The sequence below is a fragment of the Pseudophryne corroboree genome, chromosome 7 (genome assembly GCF_028390025.1).
Source record: "Pseudophryne corroboree isolate aPseCor3 chromosome 7, aPseCor3.hap2, whole genome shotgun sequence".
Lineage (NCBI taxonomy): Eukaryota > Metazoa > Chordata > Amphibia > Anura > Myobatrachidae > Pseudophryne > Pseudophryne corroboree.
Window position 1 is genome coordinate 387655165 of NC_086450.1, and position 22742 is coordinate 387677906.

The 22742-nt window shown below is 44.3% G+C and overlaps 1 protein-coding gene across 1 annotated transcript in view; it reads right to left on the reverse strand.

Annotated features, from left to right (window-relative positions):
- The window catches only part of TMEM184A (transmembrane protein 184A), a 61632-nt gene that overhangs the window by 9712 nt on the left and 29178 nt on the right, over window positions 1–22742 (reverse strand). Inside the window, exons 3-7 of the mRNA XM_063934598.1 lie at window positions 16227–16392; window positions 8940–9030; window positions 8784–8859; window positions 6943–7034; window positions 4610–4779 (exon numbers count right to left, since the gene is read on the reverse strand). Coding sequence (XP_063790668.1) covers window positions 4610–4779; window positions 6943–7034; window positions 8784–8859; window positions 8940–9030; window positions 16227–16392 — 595 coding nt within the window. The remainder of the gene's footprint in view (window positions 1–4609; window positions 4780–6942; window positions 7035–8783; window positions 8860–8939; window positions 9031–16226; window positions 16393–22742) is intronic.

Genomic DNA, 22742 nt, shown 5'->3' on the forward strand with positions numbered 1-22742 from the left:
ATTCCCTCAACCAACTAGAAAATATATACACAAAAGTGCTGCGCTTGATGTATGCTTAATGACAGTTAATAAAATTTAGTATATATTTATATTTACATGTAAAGGTGTCTGCTTAAATCAAATTAAAACACATATGGAACTTGCTGGTAAATTATAAACACATTTAATTACACAAACAATAATAAACAATAAAAAACATTTAAAAGGAAGCTCAAGCACACTGACAGACGTTTCTGAAAGGTTACTTAGTTGAAGTGATTCGTAACAATGTATCCGCAATGCTGCCACATAGACCTTATTTGTAGTCTCTTAGTATCAATATACTGAATTGCAACAGTTAATGCCTACACGAGAAAAACTTTAACTCCTGTCCTCAGTGCTACTGGCGTCCCAGTGCAGAGGAAATGATGCTGATCATATTTACCCGACCTGCGGGAGGATTCAGGAGAAAACTAAATACCTTCCAAGCGTCCGCCGCCGGCACTATCGTGGTGCAGATGCTTCTGTCCTGGCGGGCGGATACGGACGCTGCTCTGGAACGCTGACCTGATGTTCCGGTAATTCCAAGCGTCCGCCGCCGGCACTAGTGTGGTGCAGATGATTCTGTCCTGGCGGGCGGGCTGGGACGCTGCAGTGGAAGACCGACCAAATGTACCGGTGTAGGTTCTCTGAGGCTGTTTGTCAAATTCAAATTCGCCGCTGTAGGGAAAAGTGGCTAGCAGTAATCAGTACGTCAGTGGGCATGAGCCAAAAGGAGTGACGTCAACGCGTTTCGTCCCGTCTCCCGGGACTTCCTCAAGACGATGGGGCTCACTCAATACTGGCCCATATTTAACTCCCCATAAGGACCGCCTCCATAATCATTGGAGGCACTAGTGTGCATAAATGACTTAGTTAATTAGATTAACTCACGCACTACCATAAAATCAAGCAAGTTCCAATTGCGTAGTAAAAGAGTATTCTCATTACACCAAATCACTGGAAACATAATTAATTGAAGAAATACATTCTAATGCCATTAGTAACATATAATTAAATTGACCGCTTGTTTATTTATAAACATAGTAAATCTTACTTATCAAGATTATAGTATAATCATTTAAAACTAAATTGATGTTTAATAATTCATATAGTTTTCATATTATTCTAAACTACCTAAACCTCCATATTAATTTGAACCAATTAATTCAGATATATATTATATTAATTGTTCCAGCTATTCTCAGTGATCCCTTAGAGCGAATTCATGATATTAATTCAAAAATTAACAATAACGCATAATAGAATTAAATGTGTACAAAAATAAAATATACATATGTAAAATATATAAAAGTAATGATAATAATAATAATCATGGTAGTGATAATAACAATAATGATAATAATAATAATAATAATAATAATAATAATAATAATAGTAAAAAAATATATATATAAATGAAAATATAAAATAAAAAATAAAAATTAAAAATATAAGTAAAGAAAATAGTGCTACAATGAAATACATACATAAAATTATATATATATATACTTATTACTAAAATAAAAAATATAATAAAAAATTGTACTGAAAAAAATATTGTTATTGTTAATTATACAGATAGTGTTCATCTTTATGATATAGATGAATATAAATGAATTAATAAGTAATAATTACTAAATAGTCCAATAATAAATCTTAATAAGTCTTAGTGTACTAAATAATAATTTGTTGAACATTAGCAATAAATACTAAATAAAACAACAGTAATCATAAATAGATTTAAATATAAATAACTAGCACTATAGAATCACAAGATTAACACCATAGATATTACAATGGTGTAAACTGTAAATATTAAATATTAAACTCCAATCAGAACATACCCCCTCTTAAAGATTAGCTTCTTCTTTCACAGCATGAATAGCTTAATCAATGCACGTGTAGTCAATAGCCTCGTTTAACCCTTTAGGGTTAAGGGTATCGAGTTTGAAAATCCATGCAGATTCACCAATGCATAACTGTCGGAATCTATTTCCTCCTCTCTTTGTCTGGCGGAACTGTTCAACCCCCATTACAGATAGACCTATAGGGTCTCCATTATGACATTTTGCAAAGTGTCGTGAGACACTATGTTTAATGGATTTATTCAGAATGTTACACCTGTGTTCCCTAAAACGACTCTTGATGGATCTAATAGTCCTGCCAACATACTGCAGTTGTAGTGTGGACAGAACCAGACAAAACCTCCACAGATTTTCTTAAAACCTGTGTTTCAGTCTCATTATGGGCGACCCTAGAAGAAATCTGGGATAACATTCCCTTAATGGAAGCCAACCAATGTGGCTCAGATTCAGAAGGCTGAGACATGATATTACATTCCTGAGTACAGGGAATGGATTCCTCTGGAGAAGATACATATTCTGCCACACAAGATACAGAATCCCTGAACATTGTTATGTGAGAAATTTGCATACACACACAGGAAAATGTCAGCGTCTCTTGGTGCGGATCTGCAGGGAGAAAATGGCGCTGGTGAGCTGCTGGGTACACTCTGAGGAGAAGCTCCGCCCCCAAACATGGCGCGTCTTCCCGCACTTTGAATCTTTATACTGGCCTGAGGTAATGGTGCTAGCAGCAGTCCCCGATAACCTGAGTGACCAGTTTTTCAAGGGTATTGTGCTGGCCCAGGGCGCCCCCCACAGTGCCGCACCTGAATACCGCTGAGCCTGTCCGGAGCGCAGTGTCAGAACTGCGCTCCCACGCTGTCGCCGCCATTCACACCGCCTCCCCGCTTGTCGGGTCACCGGTGACACACTCACCACCACGATCTTCTGGCTCTGTTAGGGGGTGGCGGCATGCAGTCGCCTCGGGGGCTAACGATCATCACCCTCAGGAGCTTAATGTCCTGTCAGCGGAGATAGTGGCCATTAACCTCAGAGGGTTGGACACTGCTCCCCCCCCTAAGTCCCACGAAGCAGGGAGGCTGTTGCCAGCAGCCTCCCTGTGCCTAATTACTCTTAAAAAAATAATAAAACCAGAGAAACTCTAGGAGTTCCCCTAGCTGTGACCGGCTCCACCGGGCACATTTTCTAAACTGAGTCTGGTAGGAGGGGCATAGAGGGAGGAGCCAGCCTACACTATCAAACTCTTAAAGTGCCCATGGCTCCTGGTGGACCAGTCTATACCCCATGGTACTAATATGGACCCCAGCATTCTCTAGGACGTAAGAGAAACTATCATTAAAGAAAACAAAATTATCACACCTATTTACACCTGAACTTATTCTTTTAAGTGTATATTATAGGTAATTTTAAATAATAGATTTTAGTTACAGTACAATTGCAATTTTCTTTTAAGACCAGACTTCAACCAAAAGGCCGTAACTCAATATTTACATTGTGCCTGATTATGAGGTGGGAATAAAGAAAGAAAGCACAAGTGACATTGTAGACTGCTGCAATGCAAGGGCTGCAAATACTAGGGATGGCCATCAGTGGGTTAACCTGGATGTTGTAAAACTATCTGCAAGGGAAACATCAAAGGTTTCACACTCCAATGGTCATCCCTGCTTTTCTACTTATTTGGCTGCAGGCCAATTAGAGTCTGGGGCATGGCTTCACATGTGTCAGGGGCGGGGCTATGCTCAGTGCCCCCAGTGCTTGTAAAAAAAAAAAAAACATCAGGTGGTTTTATACCATCGATGGCAGAAAACCAACTGGTTCTCCCCATAGGCCCTCATTCCGAGTTGTTCGCTCGCCGCTAATTTTAGCGGAATTGCTAATAGGCTAAAATCCGGCAGTTCTGCGCATGCACAGCAGGGCACACGCGCTAAGCAATTTTACACAAAACTATGCTACTCACGGGCGAACTAAGCTTTTCAATCGCTCTGCTGATCGTAGTGTGATTGACAGGAAGTGGGTGTTTCTGGGCGGAAACTGTCCGTTTTCAGGGAGTATGCTAAAAAACGCAGGCGTGCCAGGTAAAAACGCAGGAGTGGCTAGAAAAACGGGGGAGTGTCTGGCCGAACGCAGGGCGTGTTTGTTACGTCAAACCAGGAACTAAACGGACTGAGGTGATCGTAGTCTAGGAGTAGGTCTGGAGCTACTCAGAAACTGCAAGGAAATTGCTTTCATTAGCAATTCTGCTAATAATAGCAGAATTGCTAATCTTTCGTTAGCAATTCTGCTATGCTAAGATACACTCCCAGAGGGCGGCGGATTTGTGTTTGCATTTCTGCTAAAAGCAGCTAGCGAGCGAACAACTCGGAATGAGGGCCATTGATGGAGAAAGTATTCACCATCAGATATAGACCACTGTTAATTTAGGATCATTGATGGTCAATGGCCATCGCTTGCAAATACACACATTTTTTCTGCATGTAGAGTAAATACTGGCTGCTTTTGTATGAAGCCCACAAATGCTAGAAAGCTTTATTTTACGCTGTAATTTACATTTCATTTTGGACACACCCCACCCAAATCTAAATCTCTCTGCACGTGTTACATCTGCCCCACCTGCAGTGCAGCATGGTTTTACCAAGGTGCACAGTTACTTTAGCTTACTGAATTCCCAACCCTATTTTGTTGTGGTCACTGATGGCTGGTGGACCTGAAGCACTTATACCAACCTTGCCAGAAGGATAGAAAGATGACCGCTTTTATCGTGAGGAACTTTAGCACAGGCTCGAACGGATGCAGCAGTTCCTTGGTGGCAAAGTAGAAGAGAAACAGAGCGTATAGAGCCAGGCTGACTGAGAAGTTGTAGATGATTGTAATGTACAGATAGCCACTCTGAACACTGCAATGAGAAGGAAAGGTCAGATAGCGGCACAACCATGTCCCATTTCAGTTTTAGCAGCTTTCAATCACTGTCACTGGTCCCGGAAATACACATTATATCTGCCTCTTTCATAATAACTGTAATACTGTAGTTTTAATAGATGATCACCAAGTCTTCATTTGGGGGCTCATTTAGAGCTAGATGCATGGTATATAATCATTCAGTTATGAGAATCATGGATCTGCAAAGGATTGCGGCGATTTGCTGTTCTCCAGATAACTGGGTTGGGCGATTAGTGAAATGTAACATGTTGGAAATCCCCAATTCTGATCATTTTTTGAACAGGGATTCTTTACATGATGATGAAGTTCCCCGCTCACCCGACGGATCGCTAATCACAGATTTCTGCTGATCTGCTTTTTGATCGCTGATCGGCATCAGAGGAACAGGTAATCCAACCCATAGACATATGGGCCCCATTACTGTATTGTCCCCTTACAGCTGGTGCATGCCAAGTGAAAGGACAAGTTCACATAATTAGACATGGATGGATCTGTAAGTAACACCTTCTGGTCGGTGCTGCATCCAGACACAGTGGTGATAATGACAAAAATAAGCACAGTTGAGACCCTTCTTATTGGCTGATTGTGCATTGACCCATCCAACTGATGGCACTTAAACCATCTAACTCAACATATTCATATAAGTGCACTTTTTTGTGTGTGTGCATCTTTACATTCAGTTCACACTTTTCAATGAGTCCCCTTGATTTTTAAATACTCGAATGTGGTTTTATGTTTGAATGTGAAATCTATATTGAAGGGGCAATACATTCAGCTTACGAGGTAAGATTTAATTTTACCTCCAGTTTTCAATAAATAACCACCTGTTTGAATTTATTACCAAGCAGACAATGCTACATTCTGATTTGCTTAGCATGCATGTGGAAATGACTGTATTGTCAGTGGACTGCAGTAAGGAAGTGCCCTTAGTGCTCAAATCTTGTTAAGACTTGGTAGAGTATATTCATTAAAGAGCGATAACTCCTAGACATGAGAGGTAATTCCTACTCCCCCGGCCCCCAGTGGCGTATATATAATGGGTGCAAGCTGTGAGATGCACGCCGCACATTCATTTCTTGAATACTTACCCCTTTGGAGTCCTGCTGCACAAGTCACTGGGAAAATGGCGCAGTGGCCATTTTGCACATGTGCAGTAGGAAAATGGCATTGTGCATGCTGCACTAGTCTCTGGTCTCCTAGTGCCCCTAGTGCTCAGAGTCCCACTGTGCATACCACTGCCAGCTAGAGAGGAGAGGGCCCATGTGCAGTGTCCGTATGGGCCCCATTCTCTTTTAGTATGTCCCTGTCTCCACCCCCCACCCAAGGTTCTATGCACCTAGATTGCTAAAGTTTGTATAGTTCATGTATCTGTCATTTGGTCATCTGTGTTCTTTTGCCAAGAGTAACTATTGTGCATTGTACTTATGCTCTATAAAAGTAGTTATGTTACATTATGTTCCTCACTTAAGCGTTGTATGGCAGAGGTGTCACTTACCAAAGGGACACCCAGTGCGGCACTGCAAAAGGGGTGGGGCTTCACATTCCGACCCCTGTTTAGGTCACTCCGGGGGTTTGGGAGATGCGGGCTGCCCCCAGGTAGTGCTGTGGCTGCAGTACCAGCTCCTACACGGTGACGGGAGCCGAGTGCTGCACATGGCTCCTGTCACTGAGCAGGTTCCGGATTTTTGGTGTCACCCCTCGGCGGGTGACACCGGGGTGCAGGCCACCCCCCTCTTGTGACACCACCGATAAAAGATAATAATAATCATAATCTATAGTCAGAAGTGGACAGAGTACAGTTTATCAGATTGATCTACTCAATAGGATGACAACGGTCACGCACAGTTCAATTCAAACTTTTGTGGGTACCGATTACATGGGTGGGTGGGATACCGGCTGGTTGAGGAGTTTTTCTGTGATAATACTTGCACAAAAAAAAAAAAAAAAAAAAAATGAGTGTGAGATCTGGAAAGTCTCTTCTTTAAAGTAAACTTCAACATAACGTTTGCATATCGCATTAACTACCTGGCGTCTTTTATTTATGTGGATCAGTCCTTTCCTTCAGTTTGCATACACGTTAAAACATTTAAAAGCAATAATGTAAAAATAAATCTCTTACTTAAAATCCCCGTCATGATATTTCCCAAAAGCTTGCAGGATGATTGTGACAACTGCCATGATGGGTTTTATTATGCAGAACTGTAGGGTGGCCTGTAGAATGAGGAAGACACCATTATTTAGAAAACGTAAAGAATCCTTCTATTTCCTTTTCCCACAGTAATTCCAATGTTTTGTTCCATTTTGGTATCAAGTACTGAAATCAAAGCGAAGGCATCTCGACTAAATAGCTTTTTTCCCATCTGTAATTGTTGATTTTAACCAAAAATGGTGAACTGCAACTATTTGTGTGACCTGGATTGTAATTTCGTTGTTCTTTTACAATGACAATAAAGAATATCTTGATTTTGTATTGGAATCTACATACTGTATGGTATTGTAAGAATCTTATTCAATCGTTGCAGTGCCGTAACTAGACATTTTAGCGCTGTGTGCAAGAAACAGCATCGCCCCCCCCCCCCCCCAAAAAATATAAAACAGGGCTAATGCGTGCCGTAAGCACGCCAAAAGTATAGGGGCATAGCTTCATGGGGAAGGGGCATGGCAACATAGCTCCCTTTTACACAGTATGGCAGGCAGTTCCCTTTTACACAGTACGGCACGTAGAGTCCCCATTTTACACAGTACGGCACGCAGAGTCCCCCTTTTACACAGTACAGCAGGTAGAGTCCCATTTTACACATAACGACAGGTAGAGTTCCATTTTACACAGTACGGCAGGCAGAGTCCCATTTTAGACATTACGGCAGGCAGAGTCCCATTTTAGACATTACGGCAGGCAGAGTCCCCCTTTTACATAGTACGAAGGTAGAGTCCCATTTTACACATTAGGCAGGTAGAGCCCCCTTTTACTGGTGTAGTATGAGTGGCCGGCGAGCGAGATCCCAGCAGCCAGCATACTGGCGCCGGGATCCCGATCGCAGGGATGCCGGCAGCGAGGTGAGCACAAATGAGCCCCTCGCGGGCGCGCTGCGCTCATCACGCACTATACACACCTCGCTATTTATTCGCCCTCCAGGGGGGTCGTAGACCCCCCCAAGAGGAAGAATAGTTGTCGGTATGCCGGGTGTCGGGATTCCGGCACCAGTATCCCAACAGGCGGCATACTGAATGCCACCCATCTTTTACACATTAGGCAGGTAGAGCCCCCTTTTGCACATTAGGGGAGTCCCTTTTTAAACATTAGGCAGCAGAGTTCTTTGTTATATATTACAGCAACAGAGCTCTACACATTAGGCAGGGAGTGTGAGAGAGAGTGTGTGTGTGTTTTTTTGTTTTGTTTTTACAGTCACCTCGGTGGCCGATCCGGCATTCAGGCCTGCCAGGCATAGTCACTCTTGTACATGTGCTCCCAGTCCCTCTCCCTTGCCGGTGGTGGTTCTCACAGGCCGAGCAGTGGCAGCTCAGTTTAATGTAGCTGCCGCCTGCAGTAGCGCTTCTACTCCCTCCTCGTTGCCGGCGGCAGGTCTCACAGGCAGAGCGGCGGCGGGTCTCACAGGCAGAGCAGAGCAGCGGTGGCTCATTTAACGGAGCTGCTACCTGCAGTAGCACTTCCACTCCCGCTCCATTGCCGGCGGCGGGTCTTGGCTGTTTAACAACAAATGGTGCCTGCCACACCGCTCCCCATCCCTTACAGAGGCGGCGGTCGGAGTCAGGCGCCGATACCCAGCGGAACTTACACCTCACTCACACCTGACTAAAATGGCCGTATGTGGGGGGGTGCTGCCAGATGGTGCGCCTTCAGTGCAGTTACGCTGTGGGCAAGGCACCATCGGTACACACCTAGTTACGGCTCTGAATCGTTGGACTCATCCTAGCTCTGCCCAAGCCAGTACTACCTACCTGTTTGCAGAATCGGAGAAAGCCAATAGAATATGACATTCCTTGGAGACAGCAGGTGCCGTAGTAACAGCTGGATCTGATGGAATAAAATATACCGTAAGGCAAAATCACCCAGGAAAGATGCACACACAACATATAAGGAATCATGGGTCTTACTTCACAGGCTTCCCCCGAATCTCTGTCATAATGGCACTCTCTCCACCGAGATACTCAAAGCAGAGGCTGAGAAAACTGTATATGACAAATGCTGTTGGACAAAATATTGGAAACAAAGTGTGAGAAGGCATCTTAAAACCTCAAGCTGTGGTGCTAACATGGTGCAATGTGCATCATTTTTGGATCACATTTTAACCTTACAGCTCTTATTTTTGTAGCCGTGTGTAGAATATGAAAGACAACAACTGATTGGTTGTATCATGTTTGTGCACTCCGCTATTAAATAAGCCTGTTTGCAACAGTAAATAAAATAAAAATAGTCATAGAAACAGACTTTGACGGCAGATAAAACCACTTGGCCCATCTAGCCTGCCCCTTTTAATTATCCTTTAGGTAATAGCAAACCCTATTTGATCCTTATTTCTTTGTTAGGATTAGGGGCGGGCCATCTTTCGGGTTTTGTGTTTTGGATCTGGATTAAAAATAAATAATCAAAACAGCTAAAATAATAATAGAATTTGAAGGTGTTTTTGTTCCTACAGTATTATTAACCTCAATAACATTCATTTCCACTCATTTCCAGACTATTCTGAACACCTCACAGCTCACAATATTGTTTTTACCCAGCTTAGGTCAAGAGGTTGTACCGAAGTAGTTGGACGGAGCAGCAGCAGCCTTTGGATATACATATATACTGGGAGGACAAAATATTAACAAAAAGAATGTATTTTGTATTTAAAAAAAAAAGAAGGACACATTAGGCAAGGCTCAAGATTTTAGTTCACAAAATTGAGATGATTTTAATTCACAAAAGATGATTAAGGCAATGAAGAATAAAAAAAGAATAATTTTAGATTTAATTTATTTTAATTTCAATTTATTTAGAATCAGATTCTTAATTTCCTCCAAGATATCTTTGATATGCAGAAAGTTCACTATATGAGTGTGGACAGTTTATTTATATTCACTTAATTTACATTTATCTAATTTATAAATTATTATTATTATTAATATTAATTTGAATTAATTACAATATGGTGATGGGAAAAGTTCTGAAAATAGGACAATAAGTTATAATAAGAATATGAGCTAAAGACACCACACCCTGAAATGGACGGAGCACGCCTGGATGTATTCTGGGGGGATACAGCACAAAATATTAAAAAAATATGTATTTTATTTTGGGTGGTGGACTGACAGAACACCCCTAGATGGACGGAGTGGCTGCAGTCCCTGGATGTATACTGGGATGACACAGCATAAAATATTAATTTAAATCAAAATATATATATTATTTTTTATATCACACACCGGCGGTTACAGTGTCACACAAATGAATCAGAAATATATATAATAATTACACACTACGGTTGACTACACTGACAGCTTCGCACAATGAGAAGGAAATAATATACTGCGGTCTGACCGGCAGTGTCACAGTACTTATAAAAATAAAATAAAAATTGTATAGCACACTGGGGTACAGCACAAACACAAAAATAGATTTTTTTTATAATTATAATTTTAGGCTTTTTGTTTTTAGCTTTTATTATTTTAATTTTACACTGGGGCGGAGCCCCTAGATGGATGGACAGATCACTCCTTTCAAATACATAATAGAAATATATTTTTGGCTTTGAATCACACACACAGAGGATATATAGCAGTAGTATACGGCAGCCGCTGTACTAGTAGTCAGAGTGATGCACCAATACAAATATATTTTTTGCTTTGGATCTCACACAGAGGATATATAGCAGTAGTGTATGGCAGTAGTGGTAGTCGCCGCTGAGTGACGCACCAATAGAAATATATTTTTTGCTCTGGATTACACACAATGGATATATAGCAGTAGTGTTATTACTAGTAGTCACGGAGTGATGCACCAATTAGAAATATATTTATTTCTCTGTATCAAACACGCAGCAGTAGTGTGACGCACGACTGTACACAGTCACACAGCCCCTTATAGACAGAACACCTGGTCCTGACTCCTGACATATACACAGCCACAGTATGCTATATGCAGTGCACTATCAATGCAGAGCCCTAACACAGCACCCCACCCAAACACGGGAGGCATTTGATATGCCGGCTGTTGGGATCCCGGCGCTCACCATACCGATGCCGGAATACAGACAACACTTCTCCCTCTTCGGGTGTCCACGACACCCCTGGAGGGTGAATAAATAGCGTGGCGCGCATAGCACGCCACCGTGCCCACAAGGGACTCTTTGCGCTCACCCTGCTGCCTGCATGCCAGCGGTCGGGATGCCCTACTATCTGCTAACTATCCTCTTTACACCCCAGAAATTTTCATCAACCTCGTACTTCCAATCCCTTCAACCAATATCCACATACTGTATCTCCATTATTCTTCCTCTTCTCCTCCTGTATACAGTGCAATGCAAGATTCGTTTGCAAACAAACCCACATTCATCCAAAATCTATTCATTTCAAATGGCATTATGGTTACAGAGGGTAGACCAGTGCTGTGCCATTGGGCATAGAGGAATTGGGGTCACCCAGCACAAGAAAGTCGAAGTACGGTGTTTGAGGGGCCTGCCACTGCCTTCAGGAGGGGCAAGGGCAAGATCCAGGTAAGTGATGGTGGGGGTACAACAAACGAAGGCTGCTACTGCAGAGATATAGAGGGGAGAGACGCAGGCTGCTGCAGTGATATGGGAAGGGGGGTGCACAGGCTGCTGCAAAGACACCAGGAGGGGGAGGGAAATGGACAGTAAATTGTGGTGCAGGAGGTAAGGTTGGGGCTTACTCCCCCACACGAATACTCCCCGATACCTACCCTACTCCTGCCTATACTGCATACACTAATACACCCTCACACCATGCTCCCCAACCATCCTGACACCTACCGCACTCTTACCTATACTGCCCACACTAAAGCACTCTCATACCTAAATTTCTGTCACTTATTCTACCTACACTAATTAATGAATCACACTCGCAAGTATCTCCACTCTGAGTCACACTCCTCTCAGCTGTCCCCTCCCCCATGTCTTTTTTTTTTTTTCCTTTCCTTATTTTACATACTAGGTGATTCATCGCGCCCTAAGGGCGCTCTTCACACCGTCGTAAGGGGCTACGCCCCTTTAACCCTTGCACACCCTTGTGGCGTGCAATGTTTTTATTACGTTACGTGTGTAAGCGGCACTGGTACAGGGGGCGTTGCGTCACTGGTACAGGGGGCGTAACGTGTGTAAGCGTCAGTGGTACAGGGGGCGTTACGTGTGTAAGCGTCACTGGTACAGGGGGCGTTACGTGTGTAAGCTTCACTGGTACAGGGGGCGTTACGTGTGTAAGCGTAAGTGGTACAGGGGGCGTTACGTGTGGTTGCGTCACTGGTACAGGGGGCGTTACGTGTGTAAGCGTAAGTGGTACAGGGGGCGTTACGTGTGGTTGCGTCACTGGTACAGGGGGCGTTACGTGTGTAAGCGTCAGTGGTACAGGGGGCGTTACGTGTGTAAGCGTCAGTGGTACAGGGGGCGTTACGTGTGTAAGCGTCACTGGTACAGGGGGCGTTACGTGTGTAAGCGTAAGTGGTACAGGGGGCGTTACGTGTGGTTGCGTCACTGGTACAGGGGGCGTTACGTGTGTAAGCGTCAGTGGTACAGGGGGCGTTACGTGTGTAAGCGTCAGTGGTACAGGGGGCGTTACGCGTGTAAGCGTCAGTGGTACAGGGGGCGTTACGCGTGTAAGCGTCAGTGGTACAGGGGGCGTTACGCGTGTAAGCGTCAGTGGTACAGGGGGCGTTACGCGTGTAAGCGTCAGTGGTACAGGGGGCGTTACGCGTGTAAGCGTCAGTGGTACAGGGGGCGTTACGCGTGTAAGCGTCAGTGGTACAGGGGGCGTTACGCGTGTAAGCGTCAGTGGTACAGGGGGCGTTACGCGTGTAAGCGTCAGTGGTACAGGGGGCGTTACGCGTGTAAGCGTCAGTGGTACAGGGGGCGTTACGTGTGTAAGCGTCAGTGGTACAGGGGGCGTTACGTGTGTAAGCGTCAGTGGTACAGGGGGGCGTTACGTGTGTAAGCGTCAGTGGTACAGGGGGCGTTACGTGTGTAAGCGTCAGTGGTACAGGGGGGCGTTACGTGTGTAAGCGTCAGTGGTACAGGGGGCGTTACGTGTGTAAGCGTCAGTGGTACAGGGGGCGTTACGTGTGTAAGCGTCAGTGGTACAGGGGGCGTTACGTGTGTAAGCGTCAGTGGTACAGGGGGGCGTTACGTGTGTAAGCGTCAGTGGTACAGGGGGCGTTACGTGTGTAAGCGTCAGTGGTACAGGGAGCGTTACGTGTGTAAGCGTCACTGGTACAGGGAGCGTTACGTGTGTAAGCGTCACTGGTACAGGGGGCGTTACGTGTGTAAGCGTCACTGGTACAGGGGGCGTTACGTGTGTAAGCGTCACTGGTACAGGGGGCGTTACGTGTGTAAGCGTCACTGGTACAGGGGGCGTTACGTGTGTAAGCGTCACTGGTACAGGGGGCGTTACGTGTGTAAGCGTAAGTGGTACAGGGGGCGCGCTGCGCGCTGTGATTAGGCTGGTTACCTGGTGTGGCTCAGTGGCAGGGGACGGAGCGTACGGGTTGTCCCTCGTGTTCCCTCGTGTTCTTTCGCTGTCCCGTTGGCGGCAGCGTCTCCCTGTGTGAGTGGTGGGCTACCAGGAGGCAGGCATTCCAGTGGCAGCTGCATGGACTGCCAATCACAGCGCGTCCTGGCGGCGTCCGGCCAATGGCGGGCGGAGTGTGCCGGGGGGGGGGGGGGTTCTCGACGGAGACTCAACAAATGGCTGGCAGAGGGGGGGGGGGGGCCGCATCGGAGTCTTAACCAATGGCTTGCGGAGGGGGGGGGGGGGCCCGCATCAGGGTCGGAACCAATGGCTGGCGAGGGGGGGCGGAGCCTTAAGCTGGTGCTGCTGTCTCTGGGGAGGGGGGGCGGAGACGTGACGTCGGCCACGCTGATATAACCTGCGGTCAGTTATGTATCCTGCTCACATATATTAGGGCAGATTTCCTATGGCTATCTCCTATATATTAGCCCACATCTCTATGGCTTGACTCCGCCCAGCGTTAGCAAATGAGGCACAAAGTCACGGATCTGGGCTAATATATAGGAGATTGGGGGGGGGTGGGGGGGGGGGGGGGGGAGATGTATGTACAGCAGGTATATATATGTGTGTGTGTGTGGGGGGGTAGATGTGTGTACAGTAGGTATATTTATGTGTGTGTGGGGGGGGGTAGATGTGTGTACAGCAGGTATATATATGTGTGTGGGGGGGTAGATGTGTGTACAGCAGGTGTATATATATGTGTGTGTGTGGGGGGGTAGATGTGTGTACAGCAGGTATATATATGTGTGTGGGGGGTGGGTGTGTGTACAGCAGGTATATATATGTGTGTGGGGGGGTAGGTGTGTGTACAGCAGGTATATATATGTGTGTGTGTGTGTGTGTGTGTGTGTGTGTGTGTGTACAGCAGGTATATACTGTATGTGTGTATGGAGGGAGTACATAGGGCATGTACAGGTGTATACACATAGTGTGGGCCGGGGAGGAGGTGCTGCAGCTGCTGTGTACTGCACTGGGTCACTTGCTTGTCTCCGTTTTCCGGCGGCGGCTCCCCGCTCTCATCCTCACCGGGCGGCTCCGTCCTCCGCTGCCGCCGCCTCACTGTGACTGGTCGAGCCTCTCGCAGCCGCGGCCCGTTACCCGTCCTCCTCCTCCAGGCAATCACACAGTTGCCAGCTGACTGCCGCCACGACCCGCCGACCGGCTCTCCACTGCCGCCGCCTCACAGTGACTGGTCGAGCGTCTCGCAGCCGCGGCCGTTACCCATCCTCCTCCACCAGGCAATCACACAGTGGCCGGTTGTCTGCTTATTCCTCCTATATCTTAGGCCAAATCTGTGACTCCGCCCAGCATTGTGACTCCGCCCAGCGTTAGCAAATGAAGCACAAAGTCACAGATCTGGGCTAATATATAGGAAATGTTCTGTTTTCCCCGCTGCCTGGTGCTGCAGAGTACATTACAGATCAGTAGTAAGAATAACAACAACAATTTATGAAAAAAAAATACAGTCTGCCAGAACTCTATTATTAATCCTTTTGATTATAATTTATATATATATATATATATATATATATATATATATATATATATATATATATATATATATATATATACACACACACACACACACACACACACACACACACACACATATGTATGTATATAAATATTAAAGCATTAAGGTGAATGAAACTGCTAAGGAGAGTGCAGAATTCTCTGTATATGTATATTTGAGTTCGGTGGTCACAGCCCACCGCACCCCAACCTAGGAGAGTGTCGAGTGCAGTGGATTCCCGTATTTATATTATAGGGTTAAATTTTTAATTGGCCCATTTGTGATCATATCTCTCTCTCAAGCACCCCTAAGCTCATTTACCTTTAACCTGGGTCAGCTTCTATTTAGGTGTGCTGGCGACTGTCTCACTTTGAAAGCCAGAAGTCAGTTGGCAGGTGAGCTTTAAACCAGGTAAGCTCATTTGTGGAGTTGTGTTGGTGGCTGTCTTACCTTTTAAAAGCCATAAGTGTGGCAGGTAAGCTTTAAACCAGGTAAGCACATTTTTTTCCCTATGAAGCAGCAGTTGCCAGGCCTCTAAAAAATCTGTGTGAAAGTTTATGTGATAGAGTAGGACTTGCAATGAAATGGGGTCCCGTGGAGTGGGCTGCAAGCTTACATTATACAATTCATAAACCAAAACCCCATTGTTTATCTAGTTGTATATTAAAGCATTAAGGTGAATGAAACTGCTAAGGAGAGTGCAGGGTTCTCTGTATATGTATATTTGAGTTTGGTGGTCATAGCCCACCGCACCCCAACCTAGGGGTGGGGAGTACATGAGTGCACCCTTCTCCTGGGAATGGCGAGTGCAGTGGATTCCTGTATGTATGTATGTATATATTTTGTTTTTTACAATACCATCTCTCTTCCTGTTTCTTCTGTAAGCTTTCCGTGGTCGACTCTAGTCTCTCCTGATCTGGTGGGGTTGTGCTGCCCATGCACATTTTATTAGCCATTCTCTGATTGTTTTCCTATTTTATATACATCTCTGGATCCCCCTCCCTCTCCAACCATCACCACCATCCATGACTCTCTATGCACAAATAGAAAGAACTGTGCAAGGATGTCCGCTAGGAGGCCGGAAAGTATCAGGGGAGATCAAGGCTGCCATTGAGAATTAGATATGATTTGTGAAACCACTGTATGCTTACCTTCATAACAATCCCTGACTGAGTCAAAATACACATAGTACTGGTCATTGCCAATGAGTAAGAGGCTGAGCCAGGAGTCGAAGGAGTAAATCGGCACGATGAACAGGATCCGGATGATATAACGCTGCTCATTTGGAATGGTGTAATTTCTGAGATGAAGGTAGATCTGAGAGCAGAAAATAAATTAAGGGGAAAAAAAAAAAAGTTAATGACTAATGAAAGTTATTTTTATATTCCCTGGATTAGACATGACTGTGAGAAAGGTGTGCTGGAATCGACCGACAGTTTATTGTTCATTATCAGTCATTCTAACAACACAAAGACCAATCAATATGCAGAGGACGAGTTAACAGGAAGGGTACAAGAGGGAGATACTGAGCTGTCAGCGAGCACAGTACAAGGGTCAGTTCCATGATCAAATATCATTTGGTCCTGTGACAGATGGTGATATCGCCGTGGGTATGACAACACTCTTCAGGAAAGAGTAATAGGCAATAAAGCATGTGATCCGAGTTATTCTGCATTATTGCATATATGCAGAGCTAATGATTAGATGGGATCTATAGTGAGCACAGCAGCTACCTAGTGCACCTGAACTGTAACCAGAATGCAGTTATGACTCAATACCTCACGCTAGGATCAACCATTATCACATGCATCTCTCCACATACTTAGTGTATGCATCATGGAAAGGAAAATAGGAGCGAGTTATAGCAGTAAACGACCGTGTGGCAAAGAGGAGATATAATGATGCTGCTCTTTCCATCATGGATGTGACAAATACATTTATGATGACATATACATGTAAATATATCCACAGAATTAGTGAATAGTGACGTAAATGGACTCAATCTGAAAAAGCTCTTTGATGGAAAATAAAGCGAACAGTAAAACACAACAGATGTTAAGGATTTGTATTTTTGGTTAATAAACTATTTTACTTACAGCAGTGGTTTCCAAACTTTTTTGAATCACGGCGCCCTAGAATATCAGAATTTTTTCACGGCATCCCTAGGCCAAAAATTTCTTATTGAGAAATTTAGAAAGTAAATTTACATTAAGTAGATCGCGTTTATAGGTCATCCTTAGGGTCAGCTGTGTGGTGAGGGACAAGATTTGCTTCTGTTTGGCCACATATTTTATGACTGGCAGCCACCAGCACTGGTTTTGCATATTATACTGACCATGAATAATTTGAATTGGTCCTGGACCACCAACCCAGGGCACCCCTGCAAGTGTCCCGAGGCACCCCAGGGAGCCACGGCACACAGTTTGGGAACCTCTGACTTACAGTATATTTTAGATGCAGCCAGGAGATTATATACGGATTTCTGCCTTTCTGGTTTTATCCTCACATTGAGGGCTATATTATATAATATATTATTATTCACCAACGATTCTGCAAATTTCCTTCAAAATCAGTCACATGTAGTGGCGGCTCCAGCTCAGAATTCCAAGTTGGTGTGGCTCCCCTATTTACATTTTGGACCACGCTGCCACCCCACTTCTGGAACCACCACTGGCCACATGACAAAAGTGGATGAGCGCTATTTATTCAGAACAGCTATTGGCAGAAAACGAGCCTCCAAGGCTTCACTAGTGGGCCCCCAGCTCCTTCCTGCTTTCTTTGTTATTACTTGTTTAAAAGGGATGCAGTCAGGATCCCGATGGTCAGAATCTCAATGGTCAGAATCCCACCAGTAAACCCTAACCCTCCCCCTAGTTAGGTACTAGGGGGAGGGTTAGGGTTAGGCTGCGCTGTGGTAATAACGGGACGGTGGCGTTATAGTTAGGGCTAGGAGTTTAAATACTTTCTGGGATTCGTCGGATTATGACTGTTGGGATGCCGGATTTTGGATTTTGAGTGGCGGACGTCATCCTGACCATTAGAATACTGACTGATGGGATTTTGTACCTAACTCATTTAAAAAGCCTACTGACATGTTACTACAGATAGTTGTGTCTTATTTTTAGTAAGGGGGCAACCAGGTTGGCACAGCAGAAAGCATTTCATAGGAGGGTTGTGCAGGGGGCGAGGTGGTGCGATTGTGTCATCGTGGTCCCGTCCCCACTATACAATGCAGCGATTACCAGAATTAGAAACTGTGGGTCATGGCTACCATGTAATTCAGCGTGACTCGCGTCATGGACCGTGGATGGCGCTGGGAAGCTGCGGGAGACTTGAATACGCTTCTGGGCGTCTGGGAGCACCAACCAGGATTCAGGAGCCTCCAGCCCATTCTGAGAGGGTGGGCAAGTATGGGTTAAATAAATATATTTAATCAATGAGATTAAGTGTAATTTGCAGGCTCTTTGAAGGTCAGATGATCGCCCAGTGTGTCCTCAAAGTGTATCAGGTTGCTTGATGCAGAATTCAGGAGTGAAAGATGATGACGTAAGAAGTAGAACAGGCCTAAAATACTTGGAGTAAATCAGCAAAGCTTAGTATACAATAAAAATTGTACTGTATACCAATTCTGAAATGCATGAATGGCTGTGCAGCTGCTGCATTGTGATCTTTGTAAGAAAGTTAGCAGTTTACATGTACTTCTTAAGTAAAATAGAAGCAAATCATATAATTACTATACATGAAGAGGAGATCAGATTAAACACTAATGAACCAGGGCATCCCTGTATTTATATTAATTGCACTCGTATCCGCGGGATCAGTACTAAATGCCGCCGGCCGGCATCTTGACCGCATCCCGTATCCGCTTATGACTTAGTGATGTAACTTTCTAAAGCACTGCCCACAGTACATAATGAAATAGCCACTTTACAAAAATGACCAGTTTATCTAAGAAAAATATCCATATTACGATAAAACTCATTAGGTTTGAAAATATAGCTGTACTGTTATTAAGATGACGACAGACAACACAATCAGATTGTTATGCCCTATTGTTGTACAGTCTGTGTTATAATCAATGTGGCCTGGATGGATGTTATCTGTCAGAATGAAGCCACATGTGATGCAATGATTGGTCAGTTTCGTAAAAACGTGGCTGATCTGATTTGCATGTGAGCGCCCCGCTTTACACAAACCTCAAGTAATTTTTGCAATGCTCAATGAGAATGGCCATGGGGTTCTACAGCAGAAGCACATACCTGCCTAATCAGGGAGTCTCAGTGCTGTGTGGTATACGAGCAGGGGCGGATTGGGATGGAAAACCAGCCCGGGAAATTTCTGGAAGCAGCCCTAATGGAGGTGGGGTCTGTTGAAGGGGTGGGGTATGTTGAAAGGGGTGGGATACTCTTCATAGAGCCTGACACAGCCGTCCTTGCATCTTTTGCTGCAGTTGGGCCTCTACCATTTATGCTAATTCTACTACATAACCCTTCCATGGTGGCATTTGTCTATTCTCACTATATACAGTACTTTACTGTCCTAATCAGTGGTCATTGCTTAGTCTGGCTCAAGTTCAGAACATGGGAACCCTGGTCTATTAGTTTCACTATTCACGTGGACATCTAATGGGAACAGTAACCTGTGGCAAGCAAAGTGGAGCGAGCCGCCCCGCCCGAAGTATGGCAAGCGACGCAAGCCCACGATGGTACATTTATTGTTTTGACCAGTGTAGTTATACTAATCCAAGGGATCCCATATTCTGAACTTGAATCCTTAGTTCTGCTAGATTCCTTATGCTCCTACACTATATTTTTGTTACATTCTGTGGTATGCGGTTAACTCGTCGAGATCCCGACTGTCACAATACCGATGCCGGGATCCCGATGGCGGGGGGCACCATGCTGCCGCCAGTATACCAGTGAAGTAGATCATTTCCCTTCTATGGGTGTCCATAACACCCATAGAGGGAGAATAGAACCTGAGGTGATTGAAGCTTGCCACCGAGCCTGCAAGGGGCTTCGTTTTGCTCGACCCCCTGCCGGCATTCTACCGCTCAGGATGCCGATGTCGGGATACAGATGGTAAATTATACCGAACAGCACTGTCTCATCTGTACTTTTTATCCTCTTTCTTCTTTGTACATTCTGTCATGCCCTACACTTTACTCTTGTTCCACTTCACTTATTATATAGTCTCTCCTTTATTTTATCATAGTAATATTCATTATCTTTACTCTTCGTCCTTTACTTTCTCCAAATTTCTCTTTTTAGTTTCCTTAATTTTTTATCTGCCCACGCTCTCATACTACATACTCATACTATATTATACCGCACACATATCCCTTTCCCTCTATATTACAAAACACGCAAGTACCTGTCCCTCTATACTACAACACACACAAGTCCCTGTCCCTCTGTGTTAGAAAACACACAAATCCTTATCCCTTTATATTACCAAACCCAAGTACATGTCCCTATATATTACAACACACGCAAGTACCTGTCCCTCTATAGTACAACAGTCCATGTCCCTCTACATTACAACTCACGCAAGTCCCTGTCCTTCTATATTACAACACACGCAAGTCCCTGTCCCGCTATATTAGAACACACAAGTCCCTGTCCCTCTATATTACAACATACACATGTCCCTATCCCTCTATATTACAACTCACAAGTGCCTGTCTCTCTATATTACAACATGCAAGTCCCTGTCCCTTTATATTACAACATGCAAGTCCCTGTCCCTTTATATTACAACATGTAAGTCCCTGTCACTCTGTATTACAACACACACAAGTACTTGTCCCTCTATATTACAACACGCAAGTCCCTGTCCCTCTATATTACAACACGCAAGTGCCTGTCTCTCTATATTACAACACGCAAGTCCCTGTTCCTCTATATTGCAACACACAAGTACCTGTCCCTCTATATTACAACACGCAAGTACCTGTCTCTCTATATTACAACACGCAAGTCCCTGTTCCTCTATATTGCAACACACAAGTACCTGTCCCTCTATATTACAACACGCAAGTACCTGTCTCTCTATATTACAACATGCAAATACTTGTCCCTCTATATTACAACACACAAGTCCCTGTCACTTTATATTACAACCGCAAGTAAGTCCCTGTCCCTCTATATTACAACATGCAAGTACCTGTTCCCTTTTCTTGACTCTTTACTCTCTTTGAAGCCTCTTTAGTCTTTATACTTTAGTCTCATTTATTTTGTCTTCCTTTTTCTCCATAATAGCTTACTGACATATTTTCCTTCCTAATCCCTGACAGAGCCTCTTACTTGCCTTATTCTCTCTCTCTCTCTATCACATACTTTTCTTTGCCACCTAAATTTATTTTCTTTCACTCCACTTTTATTTTCATTAGTAATCCATATACCTCTCTGTCCTCTCCCTCATCCCTTCTTCTACTACATCTTACTGTACTTTACCTTGCACTGAGCTACTGAACCTCTTTCTGCCCCTGTAGTCGGTTCAGTCACTTCTCTGCAGCAGAGCAGTGCCGAGTGCTAGCCACGCCCCTACATGACGTCATGCCTAGTCCGGAGCTTGCTGTATGAGGAAGTGCTGCACGGACTGCAGCATCACTGGCAGTTGCTGTGCACTGTGTGCAGGGGCCGTTTCCAAGCTCTGCCTGATCGGAGCTGAGCTCCGATCGCGGCCGGAGGCCAGGTGGAGGGGTGAGTCAGCCTGCTAAGGGGACAATGGGACCGGCCAACCAGGAACTAGCCCGGTGTCCCGGCGTCCCAATCCGCCCCTGTATACGAGTGAAAATAACAGAATCATCCAAGAGATGCTACGTAATGAAAATATACTCTAATATCGCAAGTGACGGATGTGGCTGTTAACAGAAAATAAATACAGTATATAAAGCATGATCAAAGCAGCTGTACAATGTAAACTAAACTGGTCAAAGAAAGAAAAAATAAATAAAGTGCTGATGACAATTCAATCACTAAAAAAAACAAATCTGTTTGTTACTTCTGAGACTGTATGATCATTCCATGTCATTTACATCAACACAATACATATACACACACACACACACACACACACACACACACACATATCTCTCTCTCTCTATATTATATATATATATATATATATATATATATATTTATTTAACATAAGTGCATTCTTTAAAAAATACAAATTAGATAAACAGAACTATAAAAGGTGTGAAAAAAACTTTGTGTGTGGCAGTGCTTCAATGCAATACTTAAATCTAACAATTATAAAATCATAATTTATTATTATTATCCATTATTTATAAAGCACCACAAGGAAACCGCAGCACCCAGAACATAAAGAAATAAGCAAAACAAGAAAACAGTGACTTACAATTCAAGACAATACAGTACGAGTACAGGGTATATAAACATTGCTGCATCAGCAGACAAGGACCTGAAGCGAGCAGTTCATGAAAAGGAAACCCACCAACATAACAGAGTTGAAGGCAAACTGTTTTGTACGGAGAATGGTATAAGTACGGACTGTCTGACGTGCCTACTTGGATGCAGTCACTCATATAATCCTCCACCATTCTTTCAATGGTGAGACAATCATATGCAGTGACAGTAGACGACATGTCAGTAATCGTTGGCAGGTCCTTCAGTCCGGACCAGATGTCAGCACTCGCTCCA